This window comes from Fukomys damarensis, unplaced genomic scaffold, assembly GCF_012274545.1.
Source record: "Fukomys damarensis isolate Sample0158 unplaced genomic scaffold, DMR_v1.0_HiC HiC_scaffold_17, whole genome shotgun sequence".
Taxonomy (NCBI): domain Eukaryota; kingdom Metazoa; phylum Chordata; class Mammalia; order Rodentia; family Bathyergidae; genus Fukomys; species Fukomys damarensis.
In genome coordinates this window covers 45,038,512-45,052,166 of record NW_022900929.1, presented here as the reverse complement: position 1 = coordinate 45,052,166, position 13,655 = coordinate 45,038,512, and the positions used below count along the sequence as shown (strand labels likewise).

General features: G+C 55.4%; 2 protein-coding genes across 4 annotated transcripts in view; one reads left to right on the top strand and one right to left on the bottom strand.

Annotated features, from left to right (window-relative positions):
* Positions 1–2,765, top strand: part of Znf219 (zinc finger protein 219) — a 14,347-nt gene extending 11,582 nt beyond the window's left edge. For all 3 annotated transcript variants that reach the window (XM_033765056.1, XM_033765058.1, XM_033765057.1), the window contains exons 3-5: positions 1–1,071; positions 1,332–1,463; positions 1,688–2,765. The exon at positions 1–1,071 is cut by the window's left edge and continues 322 nt beyond it. In XM_033765056.1, the coding sequence (XP_033620947.1) occupies positions 1–1,071; positions 1,332–1,463; positions 1,688–2,286 (1,802 nt within the window). In that variant the 3' untranslated portion in view covers positions 2,287–2,765. The remainder of the gene's footprint in view (positions 1,072–1,331; positions 1,464–1,687) is intronic.
* Arhgef40 (Rho guanine nucleotide exchange factor 40) overlaps positions 2,387–13,655 on the bottom strand; it is a 19,150-nt gene continuing 7,881 nt past the window's right edge. Inside the window, exons 10-25 of the mRNA XM_033765301.1 lie at positions 12,650–12,745; positions 12,438–12,553; positions 11,958–12,084; positions 10,928–11,050; positions 10,695–10,838; positions 9,635–10,245; positions 9,277–9,511; positions 8,865–8,951; positions 8,077–8,292; positions 7,243–7,413; positions 6,336–6,513; positions 5,204–5,308; positions 4,837–4,980; positions 4,205–4,335; positions 3,885–3,931; positions 2,387–3,758 (exon numbers count right to left, since the gene is read on the bottom strand). Of these exons, the coding sequence (XP_033621192.1) occupies positions 3,890–3,931; positions 4,205–4,335; positions 4,837–4,980; positions 5,204–5,308; positions 6,336–6,513; positions 7,243–7,413; positions 8,077–8,292; positions 8,865–8,951; positions 9,277–9,511; positions 9,635–10,245; positions 10,695–10,838; positions 10,928–11,050; positions 11,958–12,084; positions 12,438–12,553; positions 12,650–12,745 (2,526 nt within the window). The 3' untranslated portion in view covers positions 2,387–3,758; positions 3,885–3,889. The remainder of the gene's footprint in view (positions 3,759–3,884; positions 3,932–4,204; positions 4,336–4,836; positions 4,981–5,203; positions 5,309–6,335; positions 6,514–7,242; positions 7,414–8,076; positions 8,293–8,864; positions 8,952–9,276; positions 9,512–9,634; positions 10,246–10,694; positions 10,839–10,927; positions 11,051–11,957; positions 12,085–12,437; positions 12,554–12,649; positions 12,746–13,655) is intronic.

The following is a 13,655-nucleotide window of genomic DNA, read 5'->3' as shown; positions in this document are numbered from 1 at the left end:
TCTTGCTGGAGTTGGAGGAGCGAGCCCTACTGCGCGAGGCCCGACTGGGGCGAGCGCGAACCTCGGGCGGCATGCAGGCCACCCCAGCCGCCGAGGGCCTCTCACGGCCTCAGGTTCCTTCCTCGTCTTCTGCCTTCCGTTGCCCCTACTGCAAAGGCAAGTTTCGCACCTCGGCGGAACGTGAACGCCACCTGCACATCCTGCACAGGCCCTGGAAGTGCAGCTTGTGCAGTTTCGGCTCCAGCCAGGAAGAGGAGCTGCTGCACCACAGCCTAACCGTACATGGGGCTTCTGAGCGCCCCCTGGCGGCCACTTCTGCGGCGCCCCAGCCTCAGCCTCCACCGCAACCTGAACCCAGATCGGTTCCTGAGCCAGAACCGGAGCCCCAGGAACGTGAGGCTACCCCTGCCCCGGCTCCTGCAGTTCCAGAGGAGCCCCCCGCACCTCCGGAGTTCCGTTGCCAAGTGTGCGGTCAGAGCTTTACACAGTCCTGGTTTCTCAAGGGCCACATGCGCAAGCACAAGGCCTCCTTCGATCACGCCTGTCCCGTGTGTGGCCGCTGCTTCAAGGAGCCCTGGTTCCTTAAGAATCACATGAAGGTGCACGCCAGCAAGCTGGGCCCTCTCCGTGCTCCGGGGCCTGGCTCAGGGTCTGCCCGGGCCCCCCAGCCTCCTGACCTGGGTCTGCTTGCATATGAGCCGCTGGGCCCTGCCCTTCTCTTGGCCCCAGCGCCCGCTACAGCTGAGCGCCGAGAGCCTGCGAGCCTCTTGGGCTACCTGAGCCTCCGAGCTGGTGAAGCCCGGCCCAATGGTGAGGGTGCCGAGCCTGGGGCCGGTCGCAGCTTTGGAGGCTTTCGCCCGCTGCCGTCCACACTCCCTGCCCGAGCTCGCCGGCACCGCGCAGAGGAGCCAGAAGAGGAAGAAGAGGCGGCCGCGGTGGAGGCTGAGGAGGAGAGCTGGACCCGGGGCAGATCACTGGGCCCTCTGGCTTCCCTGCACCCGCGCCCCAGTGAGGGCCCAGGGCACTCTGCACCTGCCGGCGGGACCCCGGCAAGATCTACGGCCACACAGGGTATGTAAGGCCTCTCCTTCCGTGGGTTTCCTGAGTCACATTCTCCCTGTCTCTATGCTACCTCCTATGGCTTTTAGAAAGAACCCCCAGTCCCCTGCTGCCCCTGGAGGCTTTGCCACCTTCTGGGGGCACTAGCTCTTAACTCAGAAGAAATCTAGCTCCTCAGGTCCCTGCAGACAGGCTTGTGAGGCTGTGGGGACATACGGCTTGGATGGGACAGAGGGACCCTCTGTAACTTTCTCTCGCACTGTCTATTACAGAGGAAAATGGCCTGTTGGTTGGAGGGACCCGGCCTGAAGGGGGCCGGGGTGCCACTGGTAAGGATTGTCCCTTCTGTGGAAAATCTTTCCGCTCAGCACATCACCTCAAAGTACACCTGCGAGTGCACACAGGTGAGGGAGGTGGCCTTCTGCATGGGGAGGGGCTGGAGGGAGGTTTGGCAGCCTTCACATTGGCCAGGTGAGATCAGCTAGGAAATGTTAGTTTATGAAGTCAAAGCCCTTGGGAGAGGCAGAGTTTTGTTCCTGATCCGAGGATGAAGTCTGTAAAGTGAGCCAGATGTGAGTAGGGGTGTGCAGCGGTGGTGACTCCCCGATGTCATTTCACTCCTCCCCAGGTGAGCGCCCCTACAAGTGTCCGCATTGTGACTACGCGGGCACCCAGTCCGGCTCACTTAAGTATCACCTGCAGCGTCACCACCGTGAGCAGAGGAGCGGTGCAGGCCCCGGACCACCCCCCGAGCCACCACCCCCTTCCCAGCAGGGTTCAGCCTCGCTGTCCAGAGCTAAGCCAGCTCAGCAGCCTGCTACCTGGGTGGAGGGCACTGCAAACCCCCGGCCCACTAGCAGTACCGGCCCAGGCTCCCGTCGGAAGCCTGCTAGCCCTGGGAGGACCCTGCGCAATGGGCGAGGTGGTGAGGCCGAACCCCTGGACCTGTCCCTACGGGCGGGGCCAGGAGGTGAGGCTGGGCCAGGGGGTGCCCTCCACCGCTGCCTCTTCTGCCCCTTTGCCACTGGAGCCCCAGAGCTCATGGCTTTGCACCTGCAAGTGCACCACAGCCGCCGGGCTCGGGGTCGCCGGCAGCCCCAGGCTGATGCATCTCCTCCCTATTCCCGAGCACCATCCGGAGAGACCCCTCCCAGTCCTCCTCTGGAAGGCGAGGAGGGCCCTGGGCTAAGATCGGGAGAGGCAGGACTAGGGGCTCAGGAGCGGTAGGGAGCCCTTTTAGGGGTGATTAGCTTAGTGAGCTTTCCCCACTGCAGCGGGGAAGCGCTAGAGGTAGTTGGGTAGAGCAGCCAGCTGGGGGCAGCGTGGGACCCACATCCCAGCCCCAGGCCGACCAGAGGTGGAGGGGCAGCGGGCGAAGGAAGGTGAGCAGGCGGTACCCACCCAGCCCAGGGGAGTCACAGTGCCTTAGAAGTGGCAGAGGTGAGGGTCAAAGAACGGGGTCCCAGGGCTGGCAGAGAGGGTTGTGTCCCTGTTGAGGAACCACTCTGCCAGTTTTTGCTGGTCCATAGGCCTGAGAGTTTATTTTTGTACAAGGGGTGGGGGTGGGGGGCACTGTACCCTTCAAGCCCCATCAGGGGCCCTGTAGACGTTGCTATTTTTGGTACGATTCCTGTCATCCCTGTTGCAGAGTCGTGTCCCCAATAAACAGGTGTCTTGAGGCACAGGGCTCTGTGTCTGTCTGCCTACGTCTGACTCCCTTCCTTGGTCTCTTTCTTTCATCCAGGAAACTGTCACCTTTTCAATTACTTAGTCTTGAGAAGTACTTGATCAGGGCTTGGTATGAAACAAAATCTTGAGTCCCAGGCTTCACATTTGGTACCTCTGGGTGGAGCCTAAAAATTAACAAGTAGCCTAGGGAGTTCTTGCACACTGTGGCCCGAGCACCTCACTGGAGTACTGCTGGACCCCAGGTCATCTGTGACCAGCTCAGCCTCCAGAAGTGGGTGCCACATGGGAAGAGGGGTTCAGAGCTCACGGAGCCACGGTGGAGGAGCACATTTGCCTAGGCTCGTGCATAGTCAGCTTTGGGCCGGGAAGGGGTGGAGAGTACCTTTCAGCCTCGGTTTTATTTCCTGTGTTCTACTTAATGGTTGGTTGAGGGGAAGTGCTCAAGTTAGTCAAAACACCTTAATCCAGAGGACGGCTTTGGCTCCTGGGAGGCAAAGTGTGAGTAAGTACATTTAATATAATAATAGTATTATAATAACAGTAATTACATATATAAGCCTGGAGTTCTGGCCCCCTCTAGCATTATGGTTTGCATAGTTCCATTTCTTGTGACACCACAAGATGGAGTCACCAGGAGCTCCCGTTGACCTGGCAGAGATTGTCTTCCCTGGGAGAGTCAGGGGAGGAGAAGAGGAAACAGGCTGTCAGCGCAGCGGTGCCCTGGGGGTGCGCAGTGGCCCCGGATGGGGAAGGACTGGAAGAAGGGTAATTTCCCACCTCCAGGGTATGAAGGCAAGCAGGTGGCCATGCTGGCTCCTGCAGGAGAAGGCACCAAGCAGGGGAGAGCTAGAGATAGCAGTAGCAGGGGATGCTCTGGTCCTTAGCCCTCCTCCCTGTTCAGAGAGCAGAGGGGAGGAATTCAGTGCTCTCCTAGTCCTCCGTTACGTGCCACTGCCATCCTAGCCCAAAATGTGCTGAGGGAGGGGCTGCAGCCAAGTTCTGGATCTGCTCTAGAAGCCAGGAGAGAAGAGGGAGATGGAATGAGAGGGAAGAAACCGTCTCTCAAGCCGCGGAGGTTAGGAAAGAGCACGTGGCGGAGGGAGGCATGTGGAATGTGAAAAGGGGTGCTGACTCACCTAGCTCACAGAGGCGTGGTGGGGTCACTCAGGGCTCGAGCGTGACTCTGAGGGGAGAGAAACTGCAGTGAATTTAGAGACACATTGCCCCGTCTCTCTCTAAGCCTGCTCTGTTAAAGATTCTTTCTCACTTCTGAGCTTGATGCCTTTTTGCTGGGACGGGGACAGAAAAGCATACTGAACAAAAAATCCAACCTGTAGCCCTAGCTGGGAGCATAAGGCTACTGGTTCCCTTTGCCCCTCAATGGACTGAATGAAAAAGCCCACCCAGAAAGTGACCAGAGAGATCACTCATCCTTAGCCTTACTGCAGGGACTTACCTGCCAGGATAGCCCTAAGATCCCTCCACTGGCCAGGGTGGGAGTGCTGCTCCCAGGGTGGGGGGGTTGCACGCTGGGGCTGTTTCTTGGTCCCGGGGACACATCTCCAGAAGAATCAAGTGTTTCTGGGGCTGGGGGGAAGACTGGGTGAGAGCAGGGTATAAAACCACTCCAGGTTACCTTAAACAACCAAGCTGCTCCTTCAGGGAAGAAAAAGCTCCATAGCAACAGGAAGCTGTGAGTCACCATAGCAGTCCAGTTGCAAGAGAACCCCCTACCAAGAGGCAGGAAATTGTCAGCAGCATCATTAGAGCAACCAGGGAAGAAGCGACAGGAAACTATAAGGATTGCCATGGTGAACCAGGAGGGTACAACAGGAAGCTGAGGCGGTTTCCATAGAGACCCAAGAAGCACTAGAGAGAGAGGTACAGAGGAAGTACTTCTTAGCAACAAGCTGCTGTAAGCATCACCCTGGCAACCAGATGAAAGCCTCTTAGCAATGGGGAAGCTGTACATGGTTGTCATGACAACTGGGCTACTTGGCTAGAAAAAGGAACTGCTTAGCAGCAGGCAGCCTAAATATCACCGTGATGACCAGGCTGTTGGGAGCCACCCCTTGAGAGGTGCCTCACCCAGGGAAATTTGCTTGACGTCCAGATCCCAGGCCTCCTCCTCGACGCGGGCAGGCAGGGAGCAGGCTCCCGGCGAGAGGCCGGGAAGGGAAGGGCCGGCATGCTCAAAGGATGACACGGCCACGGAGGCCCGGGTGCGGGCAGCTGCAGAAAGTGGGGGTATAGGGGTGGGGTGCTGGTGTGGGAAAGCCCACCTGGCTCCCTGGAGCAACTCAGTCTCATAGAGGTACCCCAGTTAGTGCCCGGGACGGATGCCGGAAGCGATACCCACTCATTACCCTTCCTGACTCCCGCCAGGCCTCCCCATTGCTTGCACTGTTAGTAAAGGTGTGACTTCTGGGGGCTCCCCCAGCATCCTGGCCCTCACCTCTCCCGGTAAGCAGGGCACTCAGTGTCCGCTCCCCAAGGGCTTTGATGTCCAGGAAGGGTTTATTCCCAATGCCCATAGACACCATCTGCTGCACTCGGAGCTCTAGGGAACAGACACCCTGTTAGCGACCGCTTCCCGCTGCTGCTCAGCTCCGCTCTGGCACGTCAGGGCTGACGCTTAGTTTCCTCTTCTCATCTAATTTCTCCCTCTACTTTCTCTGCTGTCTAGTTCCTCTTCCTGTTGACTGTCACGACATGGATGGTGACAGTGGTCTGACTTCCTCAGCCTTGTGTTGTATTCTGCCCATTTGTCAACCTAGCCGATGTTCAGCCTCCCTTTATCTTGGGCATTATGAAAAAACTCACATTTTTACATCTTGTTACAGTTTGCAAAGTATTTCCATGTCTTCTACCTTACTTAATTTTCTCTGTTACACTAAGATGAAGAAGTCACTACTGTTTAATTTTTCAGAGGGGTAGACTTAAAACTCAAAGATTTTAAAAAAACCCAAGCTAAAAACCAAACCAACCAAAGAACAGACTACTTCAGATCACACAGCAAGTGAGTGGCACCTGTTCTTGCTCCCAAATCCAGTGAGCAGTTTCTCTGACCCAACCATTTGCTCTTGCTTCCCTGAAATTTGTTAGCTTTCTCTTTCCTTTTGGTACACCATAGACTAATCTATACCTATCTCTTTCTCTCCCTCCCTTCCTTCCTTTCTTTCCTTTTTTTTTTTTTTGGTTGAGGCAGGGTCTTGCTATGTAGTTCAGGATGGCCTTGAACTTGCTATGTAGCCCAGCCTGGCTTTGAACTCGTGGCAATCCTACCTCAGCTTCCCAAGTGCTGGGATTACAGGTGTGTGCCAACATGTCTGGCAACCTTAGACTAATCTCAAATTTAGCAATCTCCCTGAAGCCAGATCTTGAATCTTCTCTTTTTTGGAGCAGGGTAACTGGGGATCGAACTCAGGACCTTGCGCTTGCAAAGTAGGCAGCGGAGCCATCGAGCTAAATCCCTGGCCCAAATCTTCTAACTCATTCTTTTTTTCTTCATCCTACACTGTTTCCCCAACAACCCCATATTCTTCAGAAAGCCTCCCACCGCACTCGGCCCCAGTTCTTCCCAGTACCCTTGTTGTGGGCTGCCTGTCTCCACAGCAGCTGGGCGATGGAACTTGTCCACTTGAGTTTGATCTCCGGTGAGGTTGCCTGCAAAGTGTATGCCTCTCGCGCACGCCGCCGCCGGAACCACAGTTCAAAGCAGAGCCCGCTGTCCCCAATGTTTTCGGTCAGCCCCATGTCAGCAGTCTGAGGAAGGACAGAGGGCAGTAGGTGGAGATGCATGAGTCCTGGTAGCTAGTGCCACGTGCTCTACATGTCTTCACAACAACCATAGTTTACAGAAGGAGAAATGAAGCCCAGTGTCATGAAGCAACTTGCCCAAGGTCTCGCCACAGATTACAGAGTGGGGATTTGAACCTATTTCTGTTATTTCACACCTGGGCCTTTTTCTCTATATTATGCTCACCCCTGCGAGGCCAACTAGTATAGAGAGACAGAGTCTAGGAACCTTTGAAATCATCCCAGGATCACAGGCTGCTATGAACATTTATCTGGCTGGTTTTCTAAAGCAAAGCTTCCCTCTTTTTGTGTCCACCGCCGCCCCCACCCCGAGTGGGGCTGGAACTCAGGACTCTGTGCTTGCAAGGCAGGCACAGCGCCATTGAGCTACATCCCCAGCCTTCTTTTGGTTAAGTTATATATAGTGTCCTTTCTTCTCAAACTCCTTATTCAAAAGACATGTATGTCCTGTATGGGAAAGATCCTAAGACCATCTTCCAGGGGTGCCTGAGAAGTCTCTCACATGAACTTCAGGAAAACATCGTGGGATAGCCCACGATGGCAGGGACTTCTGTCACCCCTTGACACTCAAACTTGCTGATTGAATACAGGCCAAAGACTATTCCAGGTGATGCAGATTCTGAATCTGGCTCAAGGAAAGCACGACCACTCACACTTCAATTCTAGGCAACGTACCTTAAAAGCCTGCTTGTAAACAAAGGTCTCAGGGCCCGCCTCAGAGCCCTTGAGCTTGCTGAACAAGAGGAGGTGCTCAAAGAGAAAGACATGACGAAGACACTTCTTCCGGCCACAGATGACAGTGAAGGGGTCCCGATGCAAGAGCTGTCCCTGCTCCTTCAGATCTATCTGAGGAAAGGAAAAGGAAGGGCTCTCGGTCAGGAGCCCCCTGTGTACATTTAATGAGTAAAAATAAAGGTGTAGGGCAAGGAGAATCATGCGCTGTTCTCAGGCAGTCAGGAAAACCCTCGCCTAGAATGCATCCTTGGTCACCAGCCCCAACACAGCCCATTCAGCAGCACAGCTCCACTCTGAAAATGGGAAGATGCACTTCATGGTAGGGCTTCAGCATTCTCTGGGGAAGCCTTTGCATGTTTGGGATCCAGCAAGGGAACCGGCAGAGAGCTGGGATAGGTCTATCCCAGAGGACGTAAGATCCCAGCCTGTTCTGGAATTTCAGGGCTGGAAACAGACTAGACAGAGAACAGGTATGCGATGGGTACTGAGATGGAGGCAGAAGTACAGCACAGAGAGGGAAGGGACTCCTAGGAGAGTGCAAGGCAGACGTAGGACCACGGGATGTTGGTCAGGATGTGTAGCTTCCTTATGTACAGATGAGCAAACTGAGGGCCAGTTAAGTTCGGCAACTCAACCATGGCCACCCAACAGGTTAGAAACCAGAGCCTGCAGCCCTAAAACCTTGAGTCTGGTTCTCTTGTTCCCAGGCTACACTGCTTCTGAGGCCACAGGACTAGACAGTTTGTGCAGGAGTGACTGGAACCAGGGCCTTACCTCACAGCCTCGCACAGCCTCCACAGCCAGCAGGTCTCTGCCTCGGGCCTCTTGTTCCCGGAGCAGCTGCACTGCAGCCCCGAGGGCCTGGCGTTCAGAACTCGGCTCAGGCCCAGCTTCCCTCAGAAGCTCCTCTAGGAGCCGCCCATACCGAGCCAGTTGTTCCAGGGGCTGCTGTAGGGCCAGGGGCAGATAAGGGCCACCCTCCATGGAGCCCTAGGGTAGGGAAACAGACAGGGTTGAGGGGAGGGGTGGGAGACTGTGGGAGCCAAACTCTGGGGGCAGGAGGTGAGGGGGCTGGGTCCACGCTTTTGGGTGTAGATAAAGCCCAAATACTCCCAAAGGTAAAGCAAAACCACTCCAGAAGGCCGGCAGAGGGCCTTCAGGAGATGTGAACATTCTCTGTCTTCAAGAGAGTTGGAAGAAGAACCAGGTAATAACCCTTTATGCTCTTCTGCTTTTAAGCTTTTGAAATCACTTTCACATCTTTTGATGTGAGGTCTTTTGATTCTCAGAGCTCCTTATAAGTTACTATTGCTCTTTACCAGATGGAGAAACAGAGGCCCAGAGGAGTCAAGAGCTTTGTCCAGGATCCCTCAAATTGGGGACATGGATAAGAACCCAGCCTCACCTGACTTTCAGTCCAGCACTTGTCCTACCCTGAGCAATTCTGAGAGATTATTGGTAGCAGACCTTCCTGGGCACACCCAGGAAAGCTTTTATTCTCCGAGGACTTTTGAGGTGGGTTTCCTGACCCTCTTTCTTCTGAGGGTTGGAGCAAAGTTTACCTTGGCTGGGGGGTTGAGGGTGGTCAGACAACTCTCCAGTTTGTGTCGGTGCTTCACATACTGAGCGTAGAGGCCAAACTGGTCCCCCTGCACCAGCAAACAAGAGGTGAGGTGTCCTTCAGGGGCCCCTGCAAGCGAACCTCTCCCTTCCACCTCTTCTTCCTCACGGCAGCCCACAGGCGGGACAGGGAGTGCTCAGCGTGCCAGGAACTGAGGAGTCCAGGCAATCTTGAACACAGAGACTTAGGCAGAGTAGAACCAGATGGGCCCCGAAAGCAGGGCCATGCCCCAGAGTCCTGGACCACTCAAGGGCAAGGGCAATGAACACTGAGGCGGGGCCGAGGGATGGGGCTGCAACATGAGAAGGAGAGGACCAGGAAGATACTGCAGACTCTACAAAGTAGTCACTCACGTGGCGAAGGAAGCAGGCCCCGATGCGCAGAGGGTGGGTGGCACAGCCCTGTAGCTCCCGCAGAAAGTGTGTCCGGTGGAAGCTTCGAAGTCTTTCCCGGGTGCTCAGGACAGCAGCCCAGGTGCCCCGAAGTTCAGGCGTCAGCTCAGGCCCAGGGGCGGGCACTGGCTCAGTCAGGCTGCTCACATACTCCTGTTCACAGGCAATCAGTTCAGACACCAGACGCTGCTGGGCACTGTGGGTACAACCAGAGAGGCAGAAGAGTGACACCTGGGCTCAGAAAGGAGCCCCAGAGCTCAGCGATGCCGTGCTTGTTCCTGCTGGTCTGGTCAGGTGGGTCTGTCTCTTGGGCTCTCACCTGATACTCCGCTTGCGCTCCATCCGGGGGGTGCTCACTCCCCAGGGACCATCCGGCCCTCCAGCCCGGCCCAGCAGCACATGTTCCCGCGGCGAGCACGTCCTGTCTACCACCTCCGTGCTGGTGACCTCCAGGCCTCGGATTAGCACAGCCCTTGGGGGTTTGCCATCTGCCTCTGGAGCCGGCTCAGGGGCCTCCTCCTCATAGTCCTCCCCACAGGGAGCCAGGGAGCAATGGGACAGAGCAGCCCTTGGTCCAGGGCTGCTAGGGAGCAGTAGGGAACTGAGGCTGGGTGAGGGGCTCTGAGAGCCCCGCTGGGCCCCTGCACTGCCGGCGCTGTCTGCTCGCCGTCGCCGATGGCCCCGTGGACTGGCTTCCTCTCCCATCTGCTGCTGAATCCTCCTCTCCAGCTCTTGGCAGCGGGCGCGGCAGCGGCCCCACTCTCGCAGGGCTGCCGGGCTGCCCAGGTCCAGGGCCAGGGCCCTCATCTCCTGGAATGTGCCGGCACTGGGCTCTGGGGCCCGCCGCAGGGCGAGTGCGGCCAACAGGGCCTCACGACCTGGCCCGGCTCCTGCCAGCCGAGCAGAGCCCTCATCTACCCACTCATGTGCCTATAAAAGCCAAAGGGTTGGAGATGGGAGAGAAAGGGTGAGCACCCATGCTGCTCCCAGAAGCACACGACAGCTCTGGTCCTCTTGCTGATCGGTTTCCCAGTGCCTGTCACCCTCCCTGTCCTCTCCCTGTCCCAGCGTGACTGTCTGACCGTGTCACTTGGAAATGCTACAGAGACGACGAGCCTAAAGAACAGCTAATACTTAGCGTTTCCAAGGCTCAGTGCTGAACGAGTTTCTATATTGTCTCATGTGATCCTCATGGGTGTTCCGTGAGGCAGATGCCTACGGAGCATAGTCAGGTTTAGCACCTGGCCCCTGGTCATTCAGCATGGAGGTGGCTGAGTGTCAAAGCCAAGGAGTGGGCTCCTGAGTCCATGCTTGTACCTGACCACCCTCTGCAGGCCTCAGCAAAGAGCTGGTGGGCACAGGAGTGGCTCTGTACACACCTGCTGGAAGAAGCGCTGAAGCCGCAGGGCCCGGTGGAGGCCACTCTCCACCTGCTCCAGCCGCTGCTCGAAGGTATCCAAAACCTTCTGGGAGACAGGGTCCTCCTGCAGGGCCAAGGCCTCCCGGGCCTGGGCCAGGCGCTCCTGGGGAAGGAAGGCTGTGCTCAGACCTGGGCCACACTCCCGGTTAGTCTCCCTTGCCTCTTTGGCGTCTCTCTCCTCTCCCTTCTTACCTGAACCTCAGTGCTGAAAGCCCGGAATCTCAGCTCTGTCTCCTGCAGAGCAGGCAGGGAGTCCCCAGGCATAGCAAAACTTGCCAGCTGCTCCTCTCCTGGGCCTGAGAGCCATTGCAGCACCTGAGGCAGGCAGGTGGAAAAGCAGGCTGTGAAGGAAAGGCTGAGGCCCGTGTCAGCTGCACTACCCTGATCCACGATCATTGGTGATGCATTTCACCTCACCTGTCACATGTGACTGATAGTTGTGAATGATCACAAGTCTCCACCAGGATCAAGTGAAAACCCGGGTTAGAAGACTTTAATAAAGTGCTAGATGAAGCTGTGTCAGCAGTAAGTACTGAGGGAGGAGGGTTAGAGGTCCAGGCCTAGGCCTGGGGGTGAAATATAAAACTAGTGAGAAGAGGCAGGATGAGTCCTTTTTTTTTGAAACAGGGTCTCACTATGTATCCCAGACTGGAACTCAGGCAATCCTCCTGCCTCAGCCTCTCAAGTGTGCACCATCATGCCCAGCAATCTTACTTCTGAATTTTCCTTACAAAGGCAATGGTTCTTCTTAGGGGCTTGCAGTACCTTCTTTCAAAGTGGACAGAGGTGGGACCATCCCATCCTTAGGTTTGAGGGATGACACCACAGAAGGAGGTGAGGCAACCTGCCTGGCAGTGTAGCTAAAGAGCTGGTGTCAACAGAGATTCATTACTGTTTGTTTTTTTTTTAAATGTGAAGGTAGGCATTCCAGAGCTCTTTCCAGAATCTGCCGGGGACCCCAAGCATTTCTGACTGCCCATAAAAAGCCCTGATCAAACATCAGCAGAGGGAAGATCTGGCTTCTGGTCCTTGCTGGTACTGAGTTTCTCCCACCCTCTCATTAAATCTCCCACTTCCCATGTCCATCCTCCAGGCGAGGTGAGGAGAGAGGGAGGGGTGTTCAGCTCAGCCAGGCAGGACCACCACCAATGCTAAGTATCCAAAGGTGGACCAGAGGCCAGGGTCCCGGGCTGAGCCGGCGGGGTGCTGGACCCCGGCTCACCTGCTGGAGTCGGTGCAGGCATTGCCGCTGCTCCTGCCGTTGCACTTGCAGGTTGGAGAGGCGCACAAGCTGGTGAATGGCCTCATCCACCTCCTGAAAGAGGGTAGCTGGGTCCGAGCCCTCCAGCCTGGGGAAGGAGGAAGGGGCAGAATGAACTTCTGCCTAACCCTCCAGTTTGTTCTTACACCTCCAGGGATGTGACTGTGAGAGGTGACACAGCGCTGTGGATCAGAGTATGGGCCAGACAGACTGCCTGAATTTGAATCCTAACTCTTTCGTCTACTGAATGAGCTTGGCCAAAACTTTGAACACCTCTGATCCTCCAAATCCTCTTTGCAATCGTAGCTAGCACTCAGGGATGTTGTGAAGGCTATGACACAGTAAATGCCAAAGCGTGATAGCTTGTTCAGATACACGAGCAGTAAGAATTTTCTGGTGGCTAAGGTTCACGGGCAGTCCCCCGCTGTCAACCACTCGTACTTGCTGCTGTGGGTGGAGCGCAGCCTCATGAGGATGGCGCCCCCATCCCTCTGCAGTGCTGTCAGTCGGTGATCAGCCAGCACCTTCTTCAGGGGCTCAGGCATTCCCATCACCTCCTACAGATGAGGAGTAATCGACAGCTGAGGTTCCAGTGGGCAGTGCTCACCTCGTCCCATCCCTATGCCATCCCACGGCCCCGTCTCACTTCATACCTCTCCCTCTGACTCTGCTGCTCTTTCCAGCTCTTCAATGGCCTGCCGTATGGAGCCCAGCACACCCCGGCACAGGCCACATAGCCTTGCTACTTCCTGAAACCCAAATGTAGGGATGCAGCTCAAGGTCAGAGTTTAGAATAGGGAACATAAGCCCTAGGTGGGGGTGGCCTGGAGGATTTTTTTCTTTTGTGGTACTCAGAATTGAACCTAGTACAAGTTAAGTAAATGCTTTACCAACAAGTTATACATCCAGACCTCTCTATATTTTATTTTGAGATAGGTCTCCTAAGTGTCCCACACTGGCCTAGAGCTTCTGATCCTCTTGACTCCCTGTCCCGAGTGGCTGGGACACCACACCACACCACACCACACAGCCCAGAGACTTTTATAGAGGTAATGTTTGGTTCAGTTTCTGGTTCTGTTGCTTATTAATTGCATGACATCGAGCAGGTCCCGAAACTCTAAATCTCAGTTTCTTCTGCTATGAAGTTGGAAAAAGACAGGATTGTGTGTTTAAAGAGATGATGCCAGCCCAGCAGCTGGCATGGGCCTGACACATTGTACAGCTTATTAAATGTAAGTCATGTAAGTCTCCTCTTTCTCCTGTCTTGCACTGAGTCTTCACCCTGCCACACCTTCCTTTCTGCCTCTTCAGGTCCACTTCCCCTTTGGCACACAGCTTTAGGTCAGGCTACAGCTCAAGCCGCATTTATTCTCCCCTTCTCGACTACTCACAACACCGAGATTCATGGGGCCATGGGAGATAAGTGCTGGAAGAACCTTTGCAGATTGTACCGCAGTGGCTGCTCTCTTTAGATGAGGACCCTCAGGCCTGGACACTGGAGCAGGCAGCGGGTACAGAAAGGGCACCATATCCAGAAGGGAAGCAAAATAACTTGTCCAAAGAACAAACCTAACCTTTCGACTCTCGGTACTTTCCAAAATCCCAACACTCCTCTCTTAGTTCGTTCATGATTTTTTTTTTTTTTTTTTTTTTTTTTTT